At 45.0% G+C, this 21,322-nt stretch overlaps 1 protein-coding gene across 1 annotated transcript; it reads left to right on the plus strand.

The window, feature by feature from the left end:
• Positions 1-385: 385 nt before the first annotated feature.
• On the plus strand, positions 386-8,544 carry LOC125536655. Its single transcript, XM_048699902.1, has 4 exons — positions 386-439; positions 4,651-5,110; positions 6,191-6,253; positions 7,028-8,544. The coding sequence occupies exons 1-4, from the start codon at positions 386-388 to the stop codon at positions 7,153-7,155; spliced, it is 705 nt and encodes a 234-aa protein (XP_048555859.1). The 3' UTR covers positions 7,156-8,544.
• Positions 8,545-21,322: the final 12,778 nt, after the last annotated feature.

Genomic DNA, 21,322 nt, shown 5'->3' on the forward strand with positions numbered 1-21,322 from the left:
ATCTGCACTAGGATCTATTCTACAAGAAGGAGAACAAATGCCCTAGACTATAGATCAAGGAGGAACCCTAAAGGCTAGAAGTGGATCTATGGAGTAAGCAGAATGAGAGGGGGATGGGAAATACCGGAAGAGGAACCCATCCCGAACAATCTTGACGAAGCAAAGGACCTCGACGATGCATGGAGGAGCACCGACGAGGGGAGGCGACGGCGGCGGCACTGGAGGTCTCCCGAGGAATGGAGGGGGCGATGGGTGGGAATGAACCCGACCCCCCACACCCCACCTCTTTAGGGCCAGGAATCGCATACCCCATGAGCATGAGCAAAGTGAGCCCCGTTCACACATTACATAGCCCTTGGGCACGGGGACCCCGTGCGCACGATACATGCCCGTGGACACGGGGTATTCAGGAACTTTTGACCAAAGAAAATCCTCGCAGGTATGGCTGAATGAGAATTCTTACCAAGCTTTGAAGGAGAATTTGTCTAATTTTCCGAATAAGTCACATGCGAAAACCAACACTACTAGAAGGGTATATATGGAGCACTTGCACTAGAGAAAAAATCAACAAAAACAAAACACACAAGAAAACCAAACACATGAAAGCGAAAACAACACACACAAGAAACAGACTCAACCTCCAAAGGAGGGCGGTGGTCGAAGCCACCATGTTTGAGTTTGTTTGGTATGGCACCGCAAAGATATGGACCTTGGGCCCAAGACAAACACTCATCTTTGAAGCACAAGTGCTTTGTTCAATTTATGCACTTCTAGAATGAGATAGCTCATGAGTTGAGCTATCTCCCCCTAGATGTGTGCCTACACTACAAAAAAAAAACCACTTCCCTAATGATATGTGTTTGTCACAATAGGTCACATTTTCTGTCATGCATGTACATCAATGTCGATTTTATGACAGAATCAAGATAGTCATACCTGTGCTGCTGTAGAGTGTTCCATGACAGTACGAAAATTATCATCACAGAAGTGTCCACTTCCATGACGATAAGTGGCTGATATGTCTCTGTCGTATCTATAATTTTTGATTGTTTCATGTCAATATTATACAACTTTCACATACTGCTGGCAACTTTTTATATGATTTATTGGACTAACCTATTGATCCAGTGCCCAGTGCCAGTTCCTGTTTTTGCATGTTTTTTGTTTCCCAGAATATCCATATCAAACGATGTCCAAACACGATAAAAATTTACGGAGAATTATTTTGGAATATATGTGATTTTTTGGGACTTGGAATCAAGGCAAACGGGGGCCCACAGCCCCCAAGATACACCAGGGTGCGCCCCAGGTGCCAGGCACACGGTGGTGGGTTGTGCTCACCTCGTACTTCGGTTGCGGCTCTACTTCGGGCACAAGTAAGCTTATATCCCAAAAAATCGTGTTAAAATCTCAGTGCAATCAGAGTTACAAATCTTCGGGAATATAAGAAACGGTTTCGGCCAAAAAACAGGAAAGCGAAACAGAAGAGAACGGAGAGGGAGATCCAATCGCGGAGGGGCTCCCGCCCCTCCGCCGCCATGGAGGCCATGGACCAGAGGGGGAACTCTCCTCCCATCTAGAGGGAGGCCAAGGAAGAAGGAGGGGCTCTCTCTCCCCTCTCTCCCGGTGGCGCTAGAATGCCGTCGGGGCAAGGATCGTGACGACGATCTACATCAACAATCTTGCTATCGTCAACACCAACTCTCTCCCCCTCTATGCAGTGGTGTAACACCTCTTCTCCCCGCTGTAATCTATACTTAAACATGGTTCCCAAGTCCATATATTATTTCCCAATGATATTTGGCTATCCTATGATGTTTGAGTATATCCGTTTTGTCATATGGGTTAATCATGATCTTGGTTGGTATGAGTTGGTTTTCCCTTGAAGAGGAAAGGGTGATGCAGCAAAGTAGCGTAAGTATTTCCCTTAGTTTTGAGAACCAAGGTATCAATCCAGTAGGAGACTACACGCAAATCGCCTAGTACTTGCACAAACAAAACAGAACCTCGCAACCAACGCGATAAAGGGGTTGTCAATCCCTTCATGGTCACTTACGAAACTGAGATCTGATAAAGATAATAAGATAAATATTTTTGGTATTTTTTTGTATAGATTGAAAAGAAAAGATTTCAAAATAAAATAAATAGTAAACTAGAATTGTAGATCGGAAACTTATATGATGTAAAGTAGACCCGGGGGCCATAGGTTTCACTAGTGGCTTCTCTCAAGATAGCATATATTACGGTGGGTGAACAAATTACTGCCGAGGAATTGATAGAAAAGCGCATAGTTATGAGAATATCTAGACACGATCATGAACATAGGCATCACGTCCATGTCAAGTAGACCGAAACGATTCTGCATCTACTACTATTACTCCACACATCGACCGCTTTCCAGCATGCATCTAGAGTATTAAGTTCATAAGAACAGAGTAACACATTAGGCAAGATGACATGATGTAGAGGGATAGGCTCAAGAAATATGATAGAAACCCCATCTTTTTATCCTCGATGGCAACAATACAATACGTGTCAGTTCCCTTTCTGTCACTGGGATCGAGCACCGCAAGATTGAACCCAAAGCTAAGGACTTCTCCCATTGCAAGAAAGATCAATCTAGTAGGCCAAAACAAACCGATAATTTGAAGAGACTTGCAAAGATATCAAATCATGCATATAAGAATTCGGAGAAGAATCAAATATTGTTCATAGAGAATCTTGATCATAAACCCACAATTCATTGGATCTCGACAAACACACCGCAAACAGTATTACATCGAATAAATCTCCAAGAACATCAAGGAGAACTTTGTATTGAGAACCAAAGAGAGAGAAGAAGCCATCTAGCTAATAACTATGGACCCGAAGGTCTGTAGTAAACTACTCACACATCATCGGAGAGGCTATGGTGTTGATGTAGAAGCCCTCCGTGATCGAATCCCCCTCCGGCAGATCACCGGAAAAGGCCCCAAGATGGGATCTCACGAGTACAGAAGGTTGTAGTGGTGGAAAACTGGTTTCGTCGCTCCCCTGGATGTTTTCAGGGTATAAGAGTATATATAGGCGAAAGAAGTAGGTCGGTGGAGCTACAAGGGGCCCACGAGGGTGGGGGGCGCGCCGCCCTACCTCGTGGCTGCCTCGTTGCTTCCTTGACCTCCACTGCAAGTCTCCTGGATTGCGTTTGTTCCAAAAAAGATCCTCGCGAAGGTTTCGTTCCGTTTGGATTCCGTTTGATATTCCTTTTCTGCGAAACACTGAAATAGGCAAAAAACAACAATTTGCACTGGGCCTTCGGTTAATAGGTTAGTCCCAAAAATAATATAAAAGTGCATAATAAAGCCCATTGAACATCCAAAACAGATAATATAATAGCATGGAACAATCAAAAATTATAGATACGTTGGAGACGTATCAAGCATCCCCAAGCTTAATTCCTGCTCGTCCTCTAGTAGGTAAATGATAAAAACAGAATTTTTGATGTGGAATGCTACCTAACATAATTTTCAATGTAATTCTCTTTATTGTGACATGAATGTTTAGATCTAAAAGATTCTAGACAAAAGTTTAATATTGACATGAAAATAATAATACTTCAAGCATGCTAACCAAGCAATTATGTCTTATCAAAATAACATATCCAAAGAAAGCTTATCCCTACAAAATCATATAGTTTGGCCATGCTTCATTTTCGTCACACAAAATGCTCCCATCATGCACAACCCCGATGACAAGCCAAGCAATTGTTTCATACTTAGCATTTTCAAACTCTTTCAACTTTCACGCAATATATGAGTGCGAGCCATGGACATAGCACTATGGGTGAAATAAAATATGACTATGGAGGTTGTGTGAGAAGACAAAAAAGGAGAAAGTCTGACATTGACACGGCTAATCAACGGGCTATGGAGATGCCCATCAATTGATGTCAATGCAAGGAGTAGGGATTTCCATGCAACGGATGCACTAGAGCTATAAATGTATGAAAGCTCAACAAAAGAGACTAAGTGCGTGTGCATCCAACTTGCTTGTTCACGAAGACCTAGGGCATGTTGAGGAAGCCCATCATTGGAATATACAAGCCAAGTTCTATAATGAATAATTCCCACTAGTATATGAAAGTGACAACATAAGAGACTCTATCATGAAGAACATGGTGCTACTTTGAAGCACAAGTGTAGAAAAATGATAGTAATATTGCCCCTTCTCTCTTTTTCTCTCATTTTTGGGCCTTTTTTGTTTCTTTTTTATCACTACACCACAACCCTTGATTGGGGGCAATTAACTACCGGGAGAAATAGCATCATAAGGGAAGATTATCTGCCAGGAATCTCTTAACTGCTGGTAGAAGTACCCAACGGCATATAAACTGCCGGCAGAACTAAAACAACAAGGGCACACACACTGCCGGCAACAATGCCCATTTCTAAGGGCACAATATCTGTCGTCACATCTAAACAATGACATATTAACTGCCGGGGAACTACTTGTGGGGCCAAACCAAAAAGTACAGTATAATAATACTCATTGGCCTACGCGCGCGATAACGCCGGAGAGCACGGGAAGGGCGAAAATTTCCACTCCAAATACTAAACAAAATCCGTAATCTTTGACTCACACCAAAATCCCCAAATCGGCCGCCTGACCTAGCCTCCTCCTCGAGCGCCCTCCGCCGCCGCCTACCCTCCGCGGCTGCTGACCGCCCTCGCCACACCCCAATGCCACCTCCATCCCCGACCATGCCACCCCAGTGCCATCCCCTCCCAGACCACTCCCCCGAGCTTCCTCCGCCGCCCCGACCACTCCCCCGAGCTCCCTCTGCCGCTCCGACCACCATTCGCCACCAGCCCTGCCGCTCGCTGGAGATCCTCCATCGAGCAGCGCCTTCGCTTCCAGGAGATCCTGCTCGAGAAGCGTCGCCGCTTCCAGGAGCTGCTACCCCGAGCAGCGTCGCTGTTTCCAGAAGCTCCTTCCCTCCACGTCTTCGTCCCCTCCCCGAAGAGCGCCGACTACATCCTCTCCCCCGAGCAGATGCCGCTTCTGCATTCTTTCACACGAGCAGTGCCGCGTCTACTACATCGGGGTCTCCTCTACTTCCTCACTCCAACCCGTGAGATTTCTCTTTGTCTTATGAGGTTTATTAGTCTCAGGTATATGTTTTGTGATGTGTGATATGTGGACAGAACAAGAGCTATAGTTTGTGATAATTTCTTGAATCATTAGATAGAAACTACTTAAAATAGAGTTTAAAGAAATAAGGCGAAGAGAGTAGACTCCAAAATGAATGAGATTTAATTGAATCATCAGATGGAAAGTGAGGTACTGAAAGCAGATCGTAACCATATGTGTAGGCATTTCAGAATTCAATATGTTACTTGCATCTTAGGATTTATGGAATGCAGATTGCTCTGTACTTTTATGAGCAAGTCAGTATTATTACACACTACAACCTTTTCAGTTAAAGCTAGACCAAGAAAAGCAAAGTGGCATCTCTGCCTCTAAATTTTATTTTCCATAGTCAATAAATTAGAAGGGGCTAGTACCTTTAATAACATGAATGCGGATTATGTAAGTCTAGTTAGGCCATACATACACTTCCTATCTCAGTCATACATTGGGTAAACTTTTTGTTTGGATATGTACTGCACTGGTTGTGCTTTGGAAGTCACTACAGAAAATTGTAACAATTGCGAGTTTTGTTCTGAGAAGATTTGTGAATAGTTCGCAGTTCAGAATTCTAGGCCCTCTGTTTATGTGCAGAATTGTTTGGGCTATCTCAAAATATGGCATTTAGCTTGGAGGAGACCGTATCATGTGCAGAATTCTAGGCCCTCTGTTCTAATTTCTTCCATAGGTAAGTTATTATTGCATAGATGTGATGTGAACAAGAACTGATGTACCAATCTGACTCACACCCATGAATGTACAGCTTCAGGATATGAATGTGATTGTCCGAGGATCCATGTTGCGTAAATTCTTTCATTTATCATGGTTGTACCATTGATTTGGTCCTTCAATTTGAATTTTAAATTATGTAATTAGTCTTTGTCTCCTTTGAGAAGCGCGCCTCCTCCTCGTCCTCTCCACCAAGCAGCGCTGCTTTGACTACGTTGACTGCCCTGGGTAGCACCTCATCTACATATTTGCGCCAAAGCAGCGTTTCCTAACCTCTAATTCTTCGCCCAAGCAGCACCGCCTACGCCCTCTGCTTCACCGCCTGATCAGCCCCGCCTCCTCTCCTTCTCAACCAACGGTGAGATTTCTTTGCTATTTCTATCGTTCATCCTTAGTAAATGTGTAATGGGCCCTGCTATGGTGTTGAAATTTTCCTGTTAGCCTCAATATCTTAATTCTCTTCACGTTCACTTGATCAACTTAGTGCATGTTAAACTATTTTTACGTGTGTTCCTATTATAAGTGCTGCATTGGAATACGTTCTTTGCCAAAATATAGAGCATGTAGACAATTTTGTGTACAACGAGAACTTCTCCAATGATTTTTTTGCCAAATGGTACATCTCAAATACTGTATTGGATTATAGATGACATTGTTGCCATACTCTGCTCAGATGATGCTAGACTCATTGTTTGCTTTATGACAAGTTCTTGTTCAGGCCATTCCTTGCAGAAAGCCCTTTATTTGACCTTAATCCTTTCAGTAAATCATCCTTATATGCATCTAACTTTGTACAGCTTGAAAGAAACTAAGCGTATACTGTAAAATTATCTGTATTTGTATCATACTGAAATAGTGCAGCATGTTGTTTGTATTGGTGTTATTACTCTTTCCATTATAGCAACTGGTTCATAGTTTCAAATTTCAGGTTTGGTTCGTAATGGCTGGTCTTTCAAAAAAACTGAGTGCACAATCCAGTGAGCATCCAGTTTCCTCTTCGTTAAATGCACAACATACAAAAATTAAACAATGCCTTATCTATGGACCGAGGTTGCATGATTCTGGTTCTAAGCCAAGAGAAGACATAGATCAGGGCTCTTCTAATAGTGTGTATTCAATGGATCGAATGCAGGCAAGCTGCCAAAGAGAAAGAACAAGATGCCGAGGTCCTGCGGTGGCTACGGTGGGGCGCACTGGTGTAGCCCATGCGAGCGACACGGGAGTGAGCGACCAGGAACCAAAAGATCTGCCAGTATTTAGTAGTCAGGTCAGCAAACCTGTCTTGGTAGTTCCATCACCGAAACGAGGTACCATATGGATTTGTTCTCTCTTCTAGTAGATAATCCAGATTGATATTATCTTTCGCGTGATTTTGTGCTGATGTGTGATCCAGAATTTGGACACATACCCATGTGCTAGAAGGATCTGGTGTAGCTTGTTTAATCAATGCTAGACCAGTTTACATGTACTTCTGAATTTTTCATCGGTTGTACTTGCATATTGGAATGAAGGTGCTAAAGTTTAGCAACTCATACATTTTACTTCTTTATTTCTGTAAGTTGTGCCTTTTGGATTTTGAAAGTTGTTGATGGTTACAATTAGAATTGAAGCAATGCTACTTTACTCCTTCCGTGAAAGAAATGCTACTTGTACTGACTTTGTCGGGCGTTGTACTCTTTAGATAAGTGTTGTATCTTGCAGATTGTTAGGAATATGGCTTGGAAACTTCTTTCGGGGTAATTAGAAAAACGAACCGCTAAATTGCATCTCATAGATGAACCCTAATATTTACTGTCTCACCCGAGTGAGTTCCTAAGTATAAACATGCTATGCTTGGCATGCAGTTTTGGGGGAAAAGGAAGCATAGCATGTGTACAAATTGTTTGACCTTGCATTTTACTACTTAGTATTTACTATACATCCAGAATTGTACTTGAAGTGTCAAAAAATTTCATTTATAATCATCGATAGTAATATTGCTATAGATATATACACACACTGAAAGTCTGAAATAAATTCTAGAAAAGGTACGACTATCATATCTTTTGCTTTGTCCCGTATTCAGTTTTTTAATCTTTTCCTGGTTTGATGTTAATATTTTGTTAGTTCATAGATGCTGCTAATTTGTACTTCAAAAATTTTAAACTTGATTTTGTTTTCTCAGCAGTTCAACAAGTTTTTTTCTCAAGATTGTAAGTTTTGTCACAAGGAGGAGATTGTTAGAATGCTACAAAACTTTAAGTACATGCATGATAGTAGTTGTACCGGTCAACTAGGATGTCTAGATGTTTCTTGTATTCGTAGCAACAACACAAGCATGTGGGGCGAGATTAAGCTACGATCTTCAAAATCATTGCAAGTTTGGTGATTCTTCGAGAGAGACATGTGGCTCTCTTTGAAGGACGCGGTCTCACTGGATGGTGGCGAGGCTGTTATTCACAAGACATCTAATAAAGCCATCCAACAAACGGTTGTGAACAAGCAATTTTTCTTCCTGGACATGCCTGCAGCTGTGCGTCAAGATCAAACCATTTGTATCTTAGTTTGAACAAAAGAAATCTTATTGTCTTATGTAAATTCTGTTTACCGATGTAGTTGGATGCTACTGAATGGATCTATGAATGTTGAAATATTGAATTTTTTTGTCAATATGTGTTTGAGGTCTGCTACCGAATATTGAATCAATTCCTGTATGAATAGAAATAAAAAGAAATATATATGCTACCAAGATCAAGAAAACTGCCGGGGTAAGTAAAAGTCAAGGGCAGACTATCTGCCGGGGCACTATTACTGGCATATACTTCTATCTGCCGGGAAAACATCGTTTCCTGGCAGTGCAACTGCCGGGAGATCTGTATCTGCCGGGAGATCTATTTCCCGGCAGCCATTCTTGTGGCAGTTCTATCCGCCGGGAGAAACTCTATCCCGGTAGTTTATCTGCCCTCTTAAGGGCCTTCTCCCGGAAGATTACATGCCATTGCATTCGTGTTGTGGTGTAGTGTATGGCCTCCTTTTTCTGTCCGGAATCTCATCTCGACTTGTGGGGGAATCATAGTCTCCATCATCCTTTCCTCACATGGGACAATGCTCTAATAATGAAAATCATCACACTTTAATTTACTTACAACTCAAGAATTAAAACTCGATACTTAGAACAAAATATGACTATGTGAATGCGTCTGGCGGTGTACCGGGATGCGCAATGAATCAAGAGTGACATGTATGAAAGAATTATGAAGGTGGATTTGCCAAAAATACAATGTCAACTTCATGATCATGCAAAGCAATATGACAATGATGAAGCATGTCATAATAAACGGAACGGTGTAAAGTTGCATGGTAATATATCTCGGAATGGCTATGGAAATGCCATAATAGGTAGGTATGGTGGCTGTTTTGACGAAGATATAAGGAGGCTTATGTGTGATAGAGCGTATCATATCACGGGGTTTGGATGCACCGGCGAAGTTTGCACCAACTCTTGAGGTGAGAAAGGGCAATGCACGGTACCGAAGAGGCTAGCAATGATGGAAGGGTGAGAGTGCGTATAATCCATGGACTCAGCATTAGTCATAAAGAACTCACATACTTATTGCAAAAATCTACAAGTCATCAAAACCAAGCACTACGCGCATGCTCCTAGGGGGATAGATTGGTAGGAAAAGACCATCGCTCATCCCCGACCGCCACTCATAAGGAAAGCAATCAAAGAACACCTCATGCTTCAAATTTGTCACACGACGTTTACCATACGTGCATACTACGGGACTTGCAAACTTCAACACAGGTATTTCTCAATTCCACAATTACTCAACTAGCACAACTCTAATATTACCCCCTTTATATCTCAAAACAATTATCAAGTATCAAGCTTCTCATAGTATTTAATGCACTCTATATGAAAGTTTTTACTATACCCATCCTGGATGTCTATCATAATAGGACTAATTTTATAGCCAAAGAAAATTACCATGTTATTCTAAAAGACTCTCAAAATAATATAAGTGAAGCATGAGAGATCAATAATTTCTATAAAGTAAAACCACCACCGTGCTCTAAAAAGGTATAAGTGAAGCACTAGAGCAAAATTATCTAGCTCAAAAGATATAAGTGAAGCACATAGAGTATTCTAATAAATTCCGATTCATGTGTGTCTATCCCAAAAGGTGTGTACAGCAAGGAAGATTGTGGTAAACTAAAAAGCAAAGACTCAAATCATACAAGACGCTCCGAGCAAAACACATATCATGTGGTGAATAAAAATATAGCCTCAAGTAAAGTTACCAATAGACGAAGACGAAAGAGGGGATGCCTTCCAGGACATCCCCAAGCTTAGGCTTTTGGTTGTCCTTGAATTTTACCTTGGGGTGCCTTGGGCATCACCAAGCTTAGGCTCTTGCCACTCCTTGTTCCAAAATCCATCAAATATTTACCCCAAAACTTGAAAACTTCACAACACAAAACTCAACAGAAAATCTCATGAGCTCCGTTAGTATAAGAAAACAAACCACCACTTTAATGTACTGTAATGAACTCATTATTTATTTATATTGGTGTTAAACCTACTGTTTTCCAACTTCTCTATGGTTCATACCCCCCGATACTAGTCATAGATTCATCAAAATAAGCAAACAACACTCGAAAAACAGAATCTATCAAAAACAGATCAATCTGTAGCAATCTGGAAGTTTCGAATACTTTTGTAACTCAAAAATTCCTGAAAAATTAGGACGTCCTAAATAACTTGTATGTCGATCTACTGCAGTTGAAATTGGAATTTTATCACTCTCTGGTAAAAAACGAAAATTATTCTCGTGAGCGCAAACTTTCTGTTTTTTCCAGCAAGATCAAATAAAAAAACATCCCAGAAGATCCTAAAGGCTTTACTTGGCACAAACACTAATTAAAACATAAAAAAAACACAATCATAACAGATGATAGATGAATTATTTATTACTAAACAGGAACAAAAATAAAATCGGGTTGCCTCCCAACAAGCGCCATCGTTTAATGCCCCTAGCTAGGCATTGATAATTTCGATGATGCTCACATGGAAGACAAGAATTGAAGCACAAAGAGAGCATCATGAAACATGTAGCAAACACATCTAAGTCTAACATACTTCCTATGCATAGGCATCTTATAGGCAAAACAAATTATCATAGCAAGCAATAACTAGCATGTGCAAGGAAGCGTAAAGAAACAATAGCAATCTCAACATAACGAGAGATAATTTAGTAACATGAAAATTTCTACAATCATATTTTCCTCTCTCATAATAATTATATGTGGGACCATAAGCGAATTCAACAAAATAGCTATCACATAAAATATTTTCAACACGATCCACATGCATGCAAAGTTGACACTATTCTAAAATATTGGGATTAACATTAACTAAAGTCATGACCTCTCCAAACCCACTTTTATCGAAAATTGCATAAGATCGAACATTCTCCAAATACGTGGGATCTAAAGTTGACACTCTTCCAAAACCACTTTCATTATTATCAATCTTATATTCATCATGGGGCTTAAATAAATTTTCAAGATCATAAGAAGAATCACCCCAATCATGATCATTGCAACAAGTAGTGGACATAGCAAAACTAGCATCCCCAAGCTTAGGGTTTTGCATATTATTAGCACAATTGACATTCATAGAATTTATAATAACACCATTGCAATCATGCTTTTTATTCAAAGATCTATCGTGAATCACTTTATAAAGCACTTCATCACAATTTTCAGATTCACGGATTTCAAGCAAAACTCCATAAAGATAATCTAGTGCACTCAACTCACTAGCAATTGATTCATCATAATTGGATCTCTTAAAAATATTAGCAAGAGGATGAGGATCCATAACAATAGATATTTAGCAAGCGAAGATGCAATCTAATAAAAGGCACATGGTAACATGAGCAAACAGAAGGACGAACGGAAAAGGGCGAATAAAACGACAAATGTGAGTGGGGGAGAGGAAAACGAGAGACGAATGGCAAATAATGTAATGCGAGGGAGAAGAGTTTGTGATGGGTACTTGGTATGTCTTGACTTGAGCATAGATATCCACGGTAACGGCGCCAGAAATGGCTAGTTGACGGGAGATCAAATCTTGACTTGACTTGGTGCAAATCTCCCCGGCAACGGCGCCATAAATCCTTCTTGCTACCTCTTGAGCATGCATTGGTTTTCCCTTGAAGAGGAAAGGGTGGTGCAACAAAGTAGCATAAGTATCTCCCTCAGTTTTGAGAACCAAGGTATCAATCCAGTAGGAGACTACACGCAAATCGCCTAGTACCTGCACAAACAAAAAAGAACATCGCAACCAACGTGATAAAGGGGTTGTCAATCACTTCACGGTCACTTACGAAAGTGAGACCTGATAAAGATAATAAGATAAATATTTTTGGTATTTTTGTTGTATATATTGAAAAGTAAAGATTGCAAAATAAAATAAATAGTAAACTAGAATTGTAGATCGGAAACTTATATGATGTAAAGTAGACCCGGGGGCCATAGGTTTCACTAGTGGCTTCTCTGAAGATAGCATATATTACGGTGGGTGAACAAATTACTGCCGAGCAATTGATAGAAAAGCGCATAGTTATGAGAATATCTAGGCATGATCATGAACATAGGCATCACGTCCGTGTCAAGTAGACCGGAACGATTCTGCATCTACTACTATTACTCCACACATCGACCGCTATCCACAATGCATCTAGAGGATTAAGTTCATAAGAACAGAGTAACACATTAGTTAAGATGACATGATGTAGAGGGATAAACTCAAGCAATATGATATAAACCCCATCTTTTTATCCTCGATGGCAACAATACAACACGTGTCAGTTCCCTGTCTGTCACTGGGATCGAGCACCGCAAGATTGAACCGAAAGCTAAGCACTTCTCCCATTGCAAGAAAGATCAATCTAGTAGGCCGAACCAAACCGATAATTTGAAGAGACTTGCAAAGATATCAAATCATGCATATAAGAATTCGGAGAAGAATCAAATATTGTTCATAGATAATCTTGATCATAAACCCACAATTCATCGGATCTCGACAAACACACCACAAAAAGTATTACATCGAATAGATCTCTAAGAACATCGAGGAGAACTTTGTATTGAAATGCAAAGAGAGAGAAGAAGCCATCTAGCTAATAACTATGGACCCGAAGGTCTGTGGTAGACTACTCACACATCATTGGAGAGGCTATGGTGTTGATGTAGAAGCCCTCCGTGATCGAATCCCCCTCCGGCAGATCGCGGGAAAAGGCCCCAAGATGGGATCTCACGGGTACAGAAGGTTGCGGCAGTTGAAAAGTGGTTTCGTGTCTCCCCTGGATGTTTTCAGGGTATAAGAGTATATATATAGGCGAAAGAAGTATGTTGGTGGAGCTACAAGGGGCCCACGAGGGAGGGGGCGCGCCGCCCTACCTCGTGGCCGCCTCATTGCTTCCTTGACCTCCACTCCAAGTCTCCTGGATTGTGTTTGTTCCAAAAAAGATCATCGCGACAGTTTCGTTCTATTTGGATTCTGTTTGATATTCCTTTCCCGCGAAACAGTGAAATAGGCAAAAAACAGCAATTTGCACTAGGCCTTCGGTTAATAGGTTAGTGCCAAAAATAATATAAAAGTGCATAATAATGCTCATTAAACATCCAAAATAGATAATATAATAACATGGAACAATAAAAAATTATAGATACATTGGAGACGTATCACTGTCCTACGGTGCCCTTCGTGTCATGCAAACGGAGGGATATCCGCTATAGGATGTTGCAATAGGTTCATGATTCGCTTATTGTCGGTTGCGGGAGTGACAGAAACCTAAACACAGATAAGTGGGTTGTTGCGTATGGGAATAAAGAGGACTTGATACTTAATGCTATGGTTGGGTTTCACAACCTTAATGATCTTTAGTAGTTGCGGATGCTTGCTAGAGTTCCAATCATAAGTGCATATGATCGAAGTAGTGAAAGTATGTTAGCTCATGCCTCTCCCTCATATAAAATTGCATGAATGGTTACCGGTCTAGTTATCGATTGCCTAGGGACAAATGACTTTCTTGTTGACAAAATCTATCTACTTTTATTACCTTGCATTTTAATCATAGTTTTATTCTCGCAAACTACTCATAATTTTATTCTCAGAAAAGAGTTTCATACTTGTTTTAGGTAAAGCAAACATCAAGTGTGCATAGAGTTGTATTGGTGGTCAATAGAACTTGAGGGAATATTTGTTCTACCTTTAGCTCCTCATTGGGGTTCAACACTATTATTTATCGAAGAAGGCTACAAACGATCCCCTATACTTGTGGGTTATCAAGACTTTTCCCTGGCGCCGTTGCCGGGGAGCAATAGCGTGGGGTGAATATTCTCATGTGTGCTTGTTTGCTTTATCACTAAGTAGTTTTTATTTTCTGTTCTAAGTTGTTCTCTATCTTTAGTTATGGATATGGAACACGAAATACCAAAAAATTAGTTGTACTTGCTACTCATGGAGATGGGGAACCTCCGAAAACCCTCGATGCTCGTTATGTGAAAAATATTAAACACTACTTTGATAATCCTGAGAAAACCCCATTCAACATGATAATGGGAGACAAGTTGGATCAATGTGAGTACTTTAGGGATTATCGCTTGACACAAAAGGGAAACTATTATGGGATCAAATTTATATGTTGCATTGGTAATGCTCGGATTTATGCTCTAGATATGATTATGTTAGATTTAGGGCTCCGCGGACCCAGGAATGGTTCGAACTCTGGGGCGTGCACGAAGAACTCAACCTCTCAAGCCAACCGATCATCGCTCTCATGGCCTAGCTCGATGAACGGGGAGGGAAAGCAACACGATAGTTTACCCAGGTTTGGTCCACCTTGTGGTGTAAGACCCTACTCCTGCTTTGGGGTGGATTAGCCTCGCGAGGGGCCGAGGATGAACTAGTACAGAGGAAGAACAACCTCAGGAGGCCTGTTCTTGTGCGGGTGTGAGCTAGGGAAGTCTCTCCCTTCTACGGTGGTGGCTAAGCTATATTTGTAGTGGCCTTGGTACTTTTCCTCCAAATGAAGGTGGGAAGGGATCCCGCAGTGGCCAATTTTGAAGGGGGACAGGGAGTACATCATATCCTGACAAAAGGTGGTCTTCGCCTGCAAAGCTTCTAGTCGTGACACCACGGTGGGCTCGGTGATGACATCCGTCCTGCCGTCCTGGCGGTGTTGGTCTTGTTACATGGGACTGGAAACCTTTGGGTGATTCCTCGGGAGCCCGCGCCCGCACTTGCCTCCTTAGCACCAAAGAGGAAACATGCTGCTCTGCGCCCGCTGGATCCCGCCTGGCCTTGGTCGTCACGGCTTGAGTCACCTAGACCTCATGAGGTGAATGCTTGCATAGGAATCTCCGCTCCTCAGGAGCCAGCCTAGGGAGGCCGCTCCCTCCGAAGGTCTTGGTGTTGTCCGCCTCGCGAGACTTGGGCTCCTCGCGGGGGTCTTGTCTTGCCGAAGCTGAAGATGGGTCGTACCAGGCCGTTGATGGTGCCACGCCGTGGGCCGCAGGCAGGCAGGTCTGGATACCATGGTTCCCAGAACATCGACAGTAGCCCCCTGGCCCAAGGCACGCTCGAACTTGGCTTCAAGGTAAAGCCAAGGGGAAAGGCGAAGTGCCGCGGGCCCAATTGCCTGCAGGCCAAGGCGACGCATGGCGCTTTATGGGACGTGGGCGTCTCCACTTCCCCATGCCGCCTCGGCAATCGTTCGACTTGACAACTGCCTATTGCATGCAGAAAAAACCATCATTACTCGAGATCGTTGGAGGCCGGCGGTTGTCCTCCCTCCGGCTATAAATGGGAGAGGGGGCAGAGCCCCCTGCTCGTCTCCGTCTTCTCGCTGCTTGCTCCTCCTTCTTCCTTTCCATCCCACCATCTTACCAGTGAGTCCATGGCGCTAGTGAGAAGGTTTTCTGCTATGGAGAAGGGTAAAAATCCTCAGGTGGAACCTAAGATGCTTCTGCCGAAGAAGAGGCCCGATTGCTCTCGTGATGCCGCTGCGGAGCCCATGGTGACGCGGCCTTGGCATGAACAAGCTCCGCCGGGCTTCCCGGTCCCCGTTTATGCCCGCGCGTAGAGTCCCCCGCATAGGGACGGCGGCTGACACTGCGAGGAGCGGGGTCGCGGAGGAGGACAGGTGGTGGTCGTACGACCACCCCACTCGCAGCCCCATGCCGAAGGCATAGCCCGTGAGTTTGTAGTGTGGGCGGCGATGCCGCCGCACACATGGATCCGGCTCCTGTGGTCCTTCGCAGGGGAGATACCGCCGAGGGGGGCCATGGAGTTGTGGCTGCAGCACGACGGATGCTGCGGCCAAGCTTAAGAAGCGGAGGTCGAGGTCGTCAACACCAGCGACATCTTCATGACTCAAGGATGGGGCGCGATCGCCCGCACCTGCCGCTTGTAGGGAGGCCATGCCATCCACTTCGAGTATGACAGGGCGTCGACGCTCTTCTTCAGGGTCTTCGGGGAGGATGGTCGGCGCCTGGAATGCTGCCCCGCGGGAAGCGATCGAGGCGGCGAGGCGGCCGACAGCGAACTTGCCCTTGGCCTTGTCCATGATTCTTCTTACAGCACCAGCGTCTCCTCCAAGCATGACTCGAGCGACTATAACCGATACGAGCCATCGTGCCCGCACCTCAGCAGCAGCGTCATCTCGGCGTTGTCGGTGACGCCGCCAAGGCCGCGACTCCCTTAGGGTCTTTTCCTTTGCTTCATCTCTGCACGAAACCATGACGAGCCCCGCGGGGGTGTGTGTAAAAATTGTGATGCTTTGCCTCAGTGCTTATTATTTCCAATTAATGCCGCAGTTACACTTCTTGCTGTGGCACGGTTCCCCCTTTCATCCTCATGGTAACTTAGTGATCTATGTCGATAGGACCTAGTCCCTAGGCAGGCTTCAGCCGTCGCTGGTATGCCAGGTCGCGATGTCATGGTCAAGGCTAGGGGGTGGGCGGCCCGAGGTCCAGCAAGAGCCCCTAGGACATGATGCTCAAGGGGTCCCCTTTGGCGCGCAAGCGGCTTTCGAAATACTAAAAGGGCAACATCCTTGCGAGAGGCAAAACACTGATCGTAAGGTTCAAGCCTGTGTGTGTGGGGTGACTTATCTTTGTGAGCGCGATGTGATCCTTTCGCTGTGAGGACAACTTCTGGTGCGACACCTGGTTGTGTCCTGGTGGCGGTGGCGCTCCCAGGAGAGACTCGCGTCCGCCCCTTCTTCCTCGCTCATCTGGGTGCTCTACGTCCTCGGGTCCCGGCCCTTGAGCGAGGCTCAGCCGTCGCTGGTATGCCAGGTCGCGATGCCGTGGTCAAGGCCAGGGGGTGAGGGCTCAAGAGCCAGTGGGAGCCCCTGAGGTGCATTGCTCAGGCCCCCCTTTAACGTGCAAGCGGTTTGCATGAAAAAGGAGTGACTGGCCTTGCGAGGGGTCATGCCTCGAGGTGTCGGCGGGGCTGTCGGTGTCAAAACCGGTGGATCTCGGGTAGGGGGTCCCGAACTATGCGTCTTGGATCGATGGTAACAGGAGACAAGGGACACAATGTTTACCCAGGTTTGGGCCCTCTCTATGGAGGTAAAACCCTATGTCCTGCTTGATTGTTATTGATGAATATGACTGTTACAAGAGTGGATCTACCACGAGATCGTAATGGGTAAACCCTAGAAGTCTAGCCTATGTGGGTATGGTAATGAGTATATGTGTAGTCCTTTCCGGACTACACCCTTCGGTTTATATAGACACCGAGGGGATCTAGGGTTTACATGGAGTCGGTTACATGAGAAGGGATCTTTGGTCGCCAATCTTGCCTTCCACGCCAAGTAGAGTCCAATCCGGACACGGTGCAGTCTTCGGCCTTCATGTCTTCACAGCCCATCAGTCCGGCCCATGGATAACAGGTTGGATGCCCGAGGACCCCTTAGTCCAGGACTCCCTTAGTAGCCCCCGAACCAGTCTTCAATAATGAGGTGCTCGGCACACATACTGTCTTCGGCATTGCAAGGTGGGTTCTCCCTTCGACGATCTCCAAGTATGTATTCGGCCATTGATCCAATGTCGCCACCTTGGCGGCCGCGTTTTGAATAGTCTTTGTCCTCCACGTGTCGAGTGAATGTGGAAAGTCAGGGTATTTTTGCGAATAACACCCCCTTCATGCGGGGAAGAGTGCCTATTTAAAGAGATTGGACCCCAGATCCATTCAGCGCTACGCAGAAGAAATCCCCAGAGACTGCTTTAGGAGAAACCATTCCGGCATGGCGAATGCTCCCAGCTCCTCCACTCGTCCCGGCCCAGAGAAAGGCGAGTGGGAGTGGTGTTCCATGTCTCATAGCCGTTTGACGAAGTTGCAAACACAGGGATTCCTTCCCCATGCAGATCTAGTCCCTGTTCGATCGGGGCTTGCTTCCTTCAATGAGGGGACTCAGGCAGAGGACTTCCCCAATCCATCCGGGGGGAGCGAGTGTGTTTTGTCCCCTACCTGCTAAGAGGCGTCGGATTTCCAATCCACCCGTTCCTCCGAGGGCTTCTGGAATATTACGGCCTCCAGCTGCACAACTTCACTCCAGCCTCTATTCTGCACATTGCGGGTTACGTGCTTTATGTGAACTTTTCCTGGGCGCTGAAGCTCATTTCGAGTTGTGGAGGAAGCTGTTTTGTCTCGTCCCGTGCAACCACGAAGGGTCAATATTTGAAGTGGGCGGAGCCGAAGTGTGGCGTGTGACCGATACCAGATATCCATCCGGCACACCAAGGAAGGCACCTGATGAATGGCCCTCCGAATGGTTTTATATAGAGGACGTTGCGCTTCCTGACCCGATTCGGAAGGGTCTTCCTGAATTTGCTCGTGTCCCACTGAAGAAACACCACAGTTGGTGTCCCCGGAGTCTTGAAGAGGAAGACAGCGTGGAGGTTCGTCAGCTGATGAGCAGGATAAGAGAGCTCACTCCGTCCGGACTCACAGTAATCGAGTTTATGGCGATTTCCATAGCGCGAGGGGTTCAGCCGCTCCAATACAAAGGGCTTCCCATGTGGCACTATAATGGGGAGGATGATGCTTCTCGCTGCGGCTGGAAAGGTCTGGATACCCCTGCCGCTTTGGTTAAGATATTAGCCGAACTGTTCAAAGGGGAGGAAAAGGAATTTCTCCGCAGCAAATCTAGAGATGGGTACTCTATCTATAACCCTCCCAGCTGGTAAGGCCTGACCCCTCCGTTTTTACTTCTTCCATCTCCAAATTGCTTTTGATAAACTTCTAGCTTGTTTGCTTATGACAGCACCAGCGAAAGGTCACCGAGGGATTTTATAGTCCCGCCCCACAGTCGTAGGACCACAACCAGGAGCTAGATCCCAGGTTGTAAGAGGACACAGATATATTTGTGGTGCTTGCGGAGGGAGTGTTCTACTAGACCAGCTACGATGGCACGGAAGTGGCCATTACCGTAGACTATCCAGGCATTCTTCCTACATCTCGGGTAAATAATTAAGAAATCGCCTTCTCTAAAAGAGTGCTCTTACTCTGTCTCACCCATCGCATCGTACCATGCTTCACAGGGGAGACGTTCGACGGTTTCGAAGAGATCGGCTCCCGCGCCGGACAATCCTTCCAAGAGGAAAGCAAATGAAGAGACAGCCGCGCCTTCATCGAAGAGGTATGAATTCACCAACCTGCCCTTGAGCAGTCACGTCCAACCATGACCTTCCCATTTTCCATTTGTCAGGAGGAAGGCGTGCCAGACTGTATCCGGGGGTCCGAGCGGCTGTACTTCCCACAACCAGGATTCAAATCCCGCCGTGAAGACGGGGGCTGATGCAGGGGCGACGCCGGACTCTCCTCCAGCCGAGGTTTCGGGCGATGTATCGATCACCAACTCAGAAGTGGAGAGTGCTATGAATCATTGGCACCGCCGGGCCATTTTACATGATCCTGGCTTTTCGGAAGAGTCGTTTAACGCCTTCAACGCAGCTGATGCGTACATCCTGGCTACTCGAGATGGGATTAGTAGGGCCACAAAGCAACATATGAAAGATGTGCAGGTAAATTCACTTTGACTGACTATGACAACCATATGCCAGTAGCCCCCGAGACTTAAAGGAGTTGAATCAACTGATTTAAGGATCAATGTACAACCAGTTTCTTACGGAGAAGAATACCCAGCTGGCTCAAGAACTAGAAAAGTGTCAGCGCCAGCTGCTTGCTGCTTGCTGCTAACGCCGAACTGGAGAAATACAAAGCATCTCCAGGTAATATTGTCCATCATCAAAAATTCATAAGGCTACACCGATAGTGTGAATCTGGGTTCTAATTTTTGTGTTGGGTCGTTTAGACCAAGTGCAAGAGTAGCTGGCCGCCGCTCGAAGCGAAGAACATGGAGCCAAAAAGCTGCTAGCAGCAGGCGAGCGTGTATTGACAAAGGTCGTTGAAGAGAAAAAGAAACTCCAGGATTTGAACATCAACCTGGGCGAAGAACTGAAAGATGTGCGAGCGCAGCTAGCCGACTCTGTGAAAGAGAACAAGAAGCTCCGAGGCAGCATATTCAGTATGTGGCCGCTTTTATCTTACAACAGTTTGGAGGTAGCAGTAGCTGATATAGCTGTAATTGCAGGTTTGTTGAGGAACCGCCCCAAAGAGGAAGTGTCCGGATCATCAAATGATCTTCTACAGGAGCTATTGCAGTTGCACGAGCAAGCTCGGCAAGCTATGCGGAGTGTAGCCAAGGCTTTATGCCCATCCGACTCCCCTCCAGGAAGCATGGAGAAGCTGGTAGAGCTGTTCAAGGGAGCGTGGCGGTGTGTCCAGCTATGGAAGATATCTGCCCTGCCGAGAGGGTGCGCGAGAGGCCTGGGCCATGGTGAAGACGCACTATACCAAGCTGGATCCTAACCACATGGCCCGTGTCGGGCCGGTAGGGCCGAACGGGGAAGAAATTCCCGTTAGTATAGTATATGACCAAGTAGAGGTGGCTGATACGTCTCCAACGTATCTATAATTTTTGATTGCTCCATGCTACTTTATCTACTGTTTTGGACTATATTGGGCTTTATTTTCCACTTTTATATTATTTTTGGGACTAACCTATTAACCGGAGGCCCAGCCCAGAATTGCTGTTTTTTGCCTATTTCAGTATTTCGAGGAAACAAAATATCAAACGGAGTCCAAACGGAATGAAACCTTCGGGAACGTGATCTTCTCACCGAATGTGATCCAGGAGACTTGGACCTTACTCCAAGAAGTTTCCAGGGAGGTCACGAGGGTGGAGGGCGCGCCCCCTTGCCTCGTGGGCCCCTCGGAGCTCCACCGACGTGCTCCTTCCTCCTATATATACCTACGTACCCACATTAGACCAAAGACGGAGCCAAAAACCTAATTCCACCGCCG

The sequence above is a fragment of the Triticum urartu genome, chromosome 2 (assembly GCF_003073215.2).
Source record: "Triticum urartu cultivar G1812 chromosome 2, Tu2.1, whole genome shotgun sequence".
NCBI classification, from domain to species: Eukaryota; Viridiplantae; Streptophyta; class Magnoliopsida; order Poales; family Poaceae; genus Triticum; species Triticum urartu.

Bases quoted from the DNA above. Each gene is read 5' to 3' on its own strand.
- LOC125536655 (XM_048699902.1), top strand. From the start codon at position 386: ATGCCCGTGGACACGGGGTATTCAGGAACTTTTGACCAAAGAAAATCC. The intron at 440-4,650 runs GTATGGCTGAAT...CGCCTGACCTAG, and splicing joins ACCAAAGAAAATCCTCGCAG to CCTCCTCCTCGAGCGCCCTC. The intron at 5,111-6,190 runs GTGAGATTTCTC...TCGCCCAAGCAG, and splicing joins CTACTTCCTCACTCCAACCC to CACCGCCTACGCCCTCTGCT.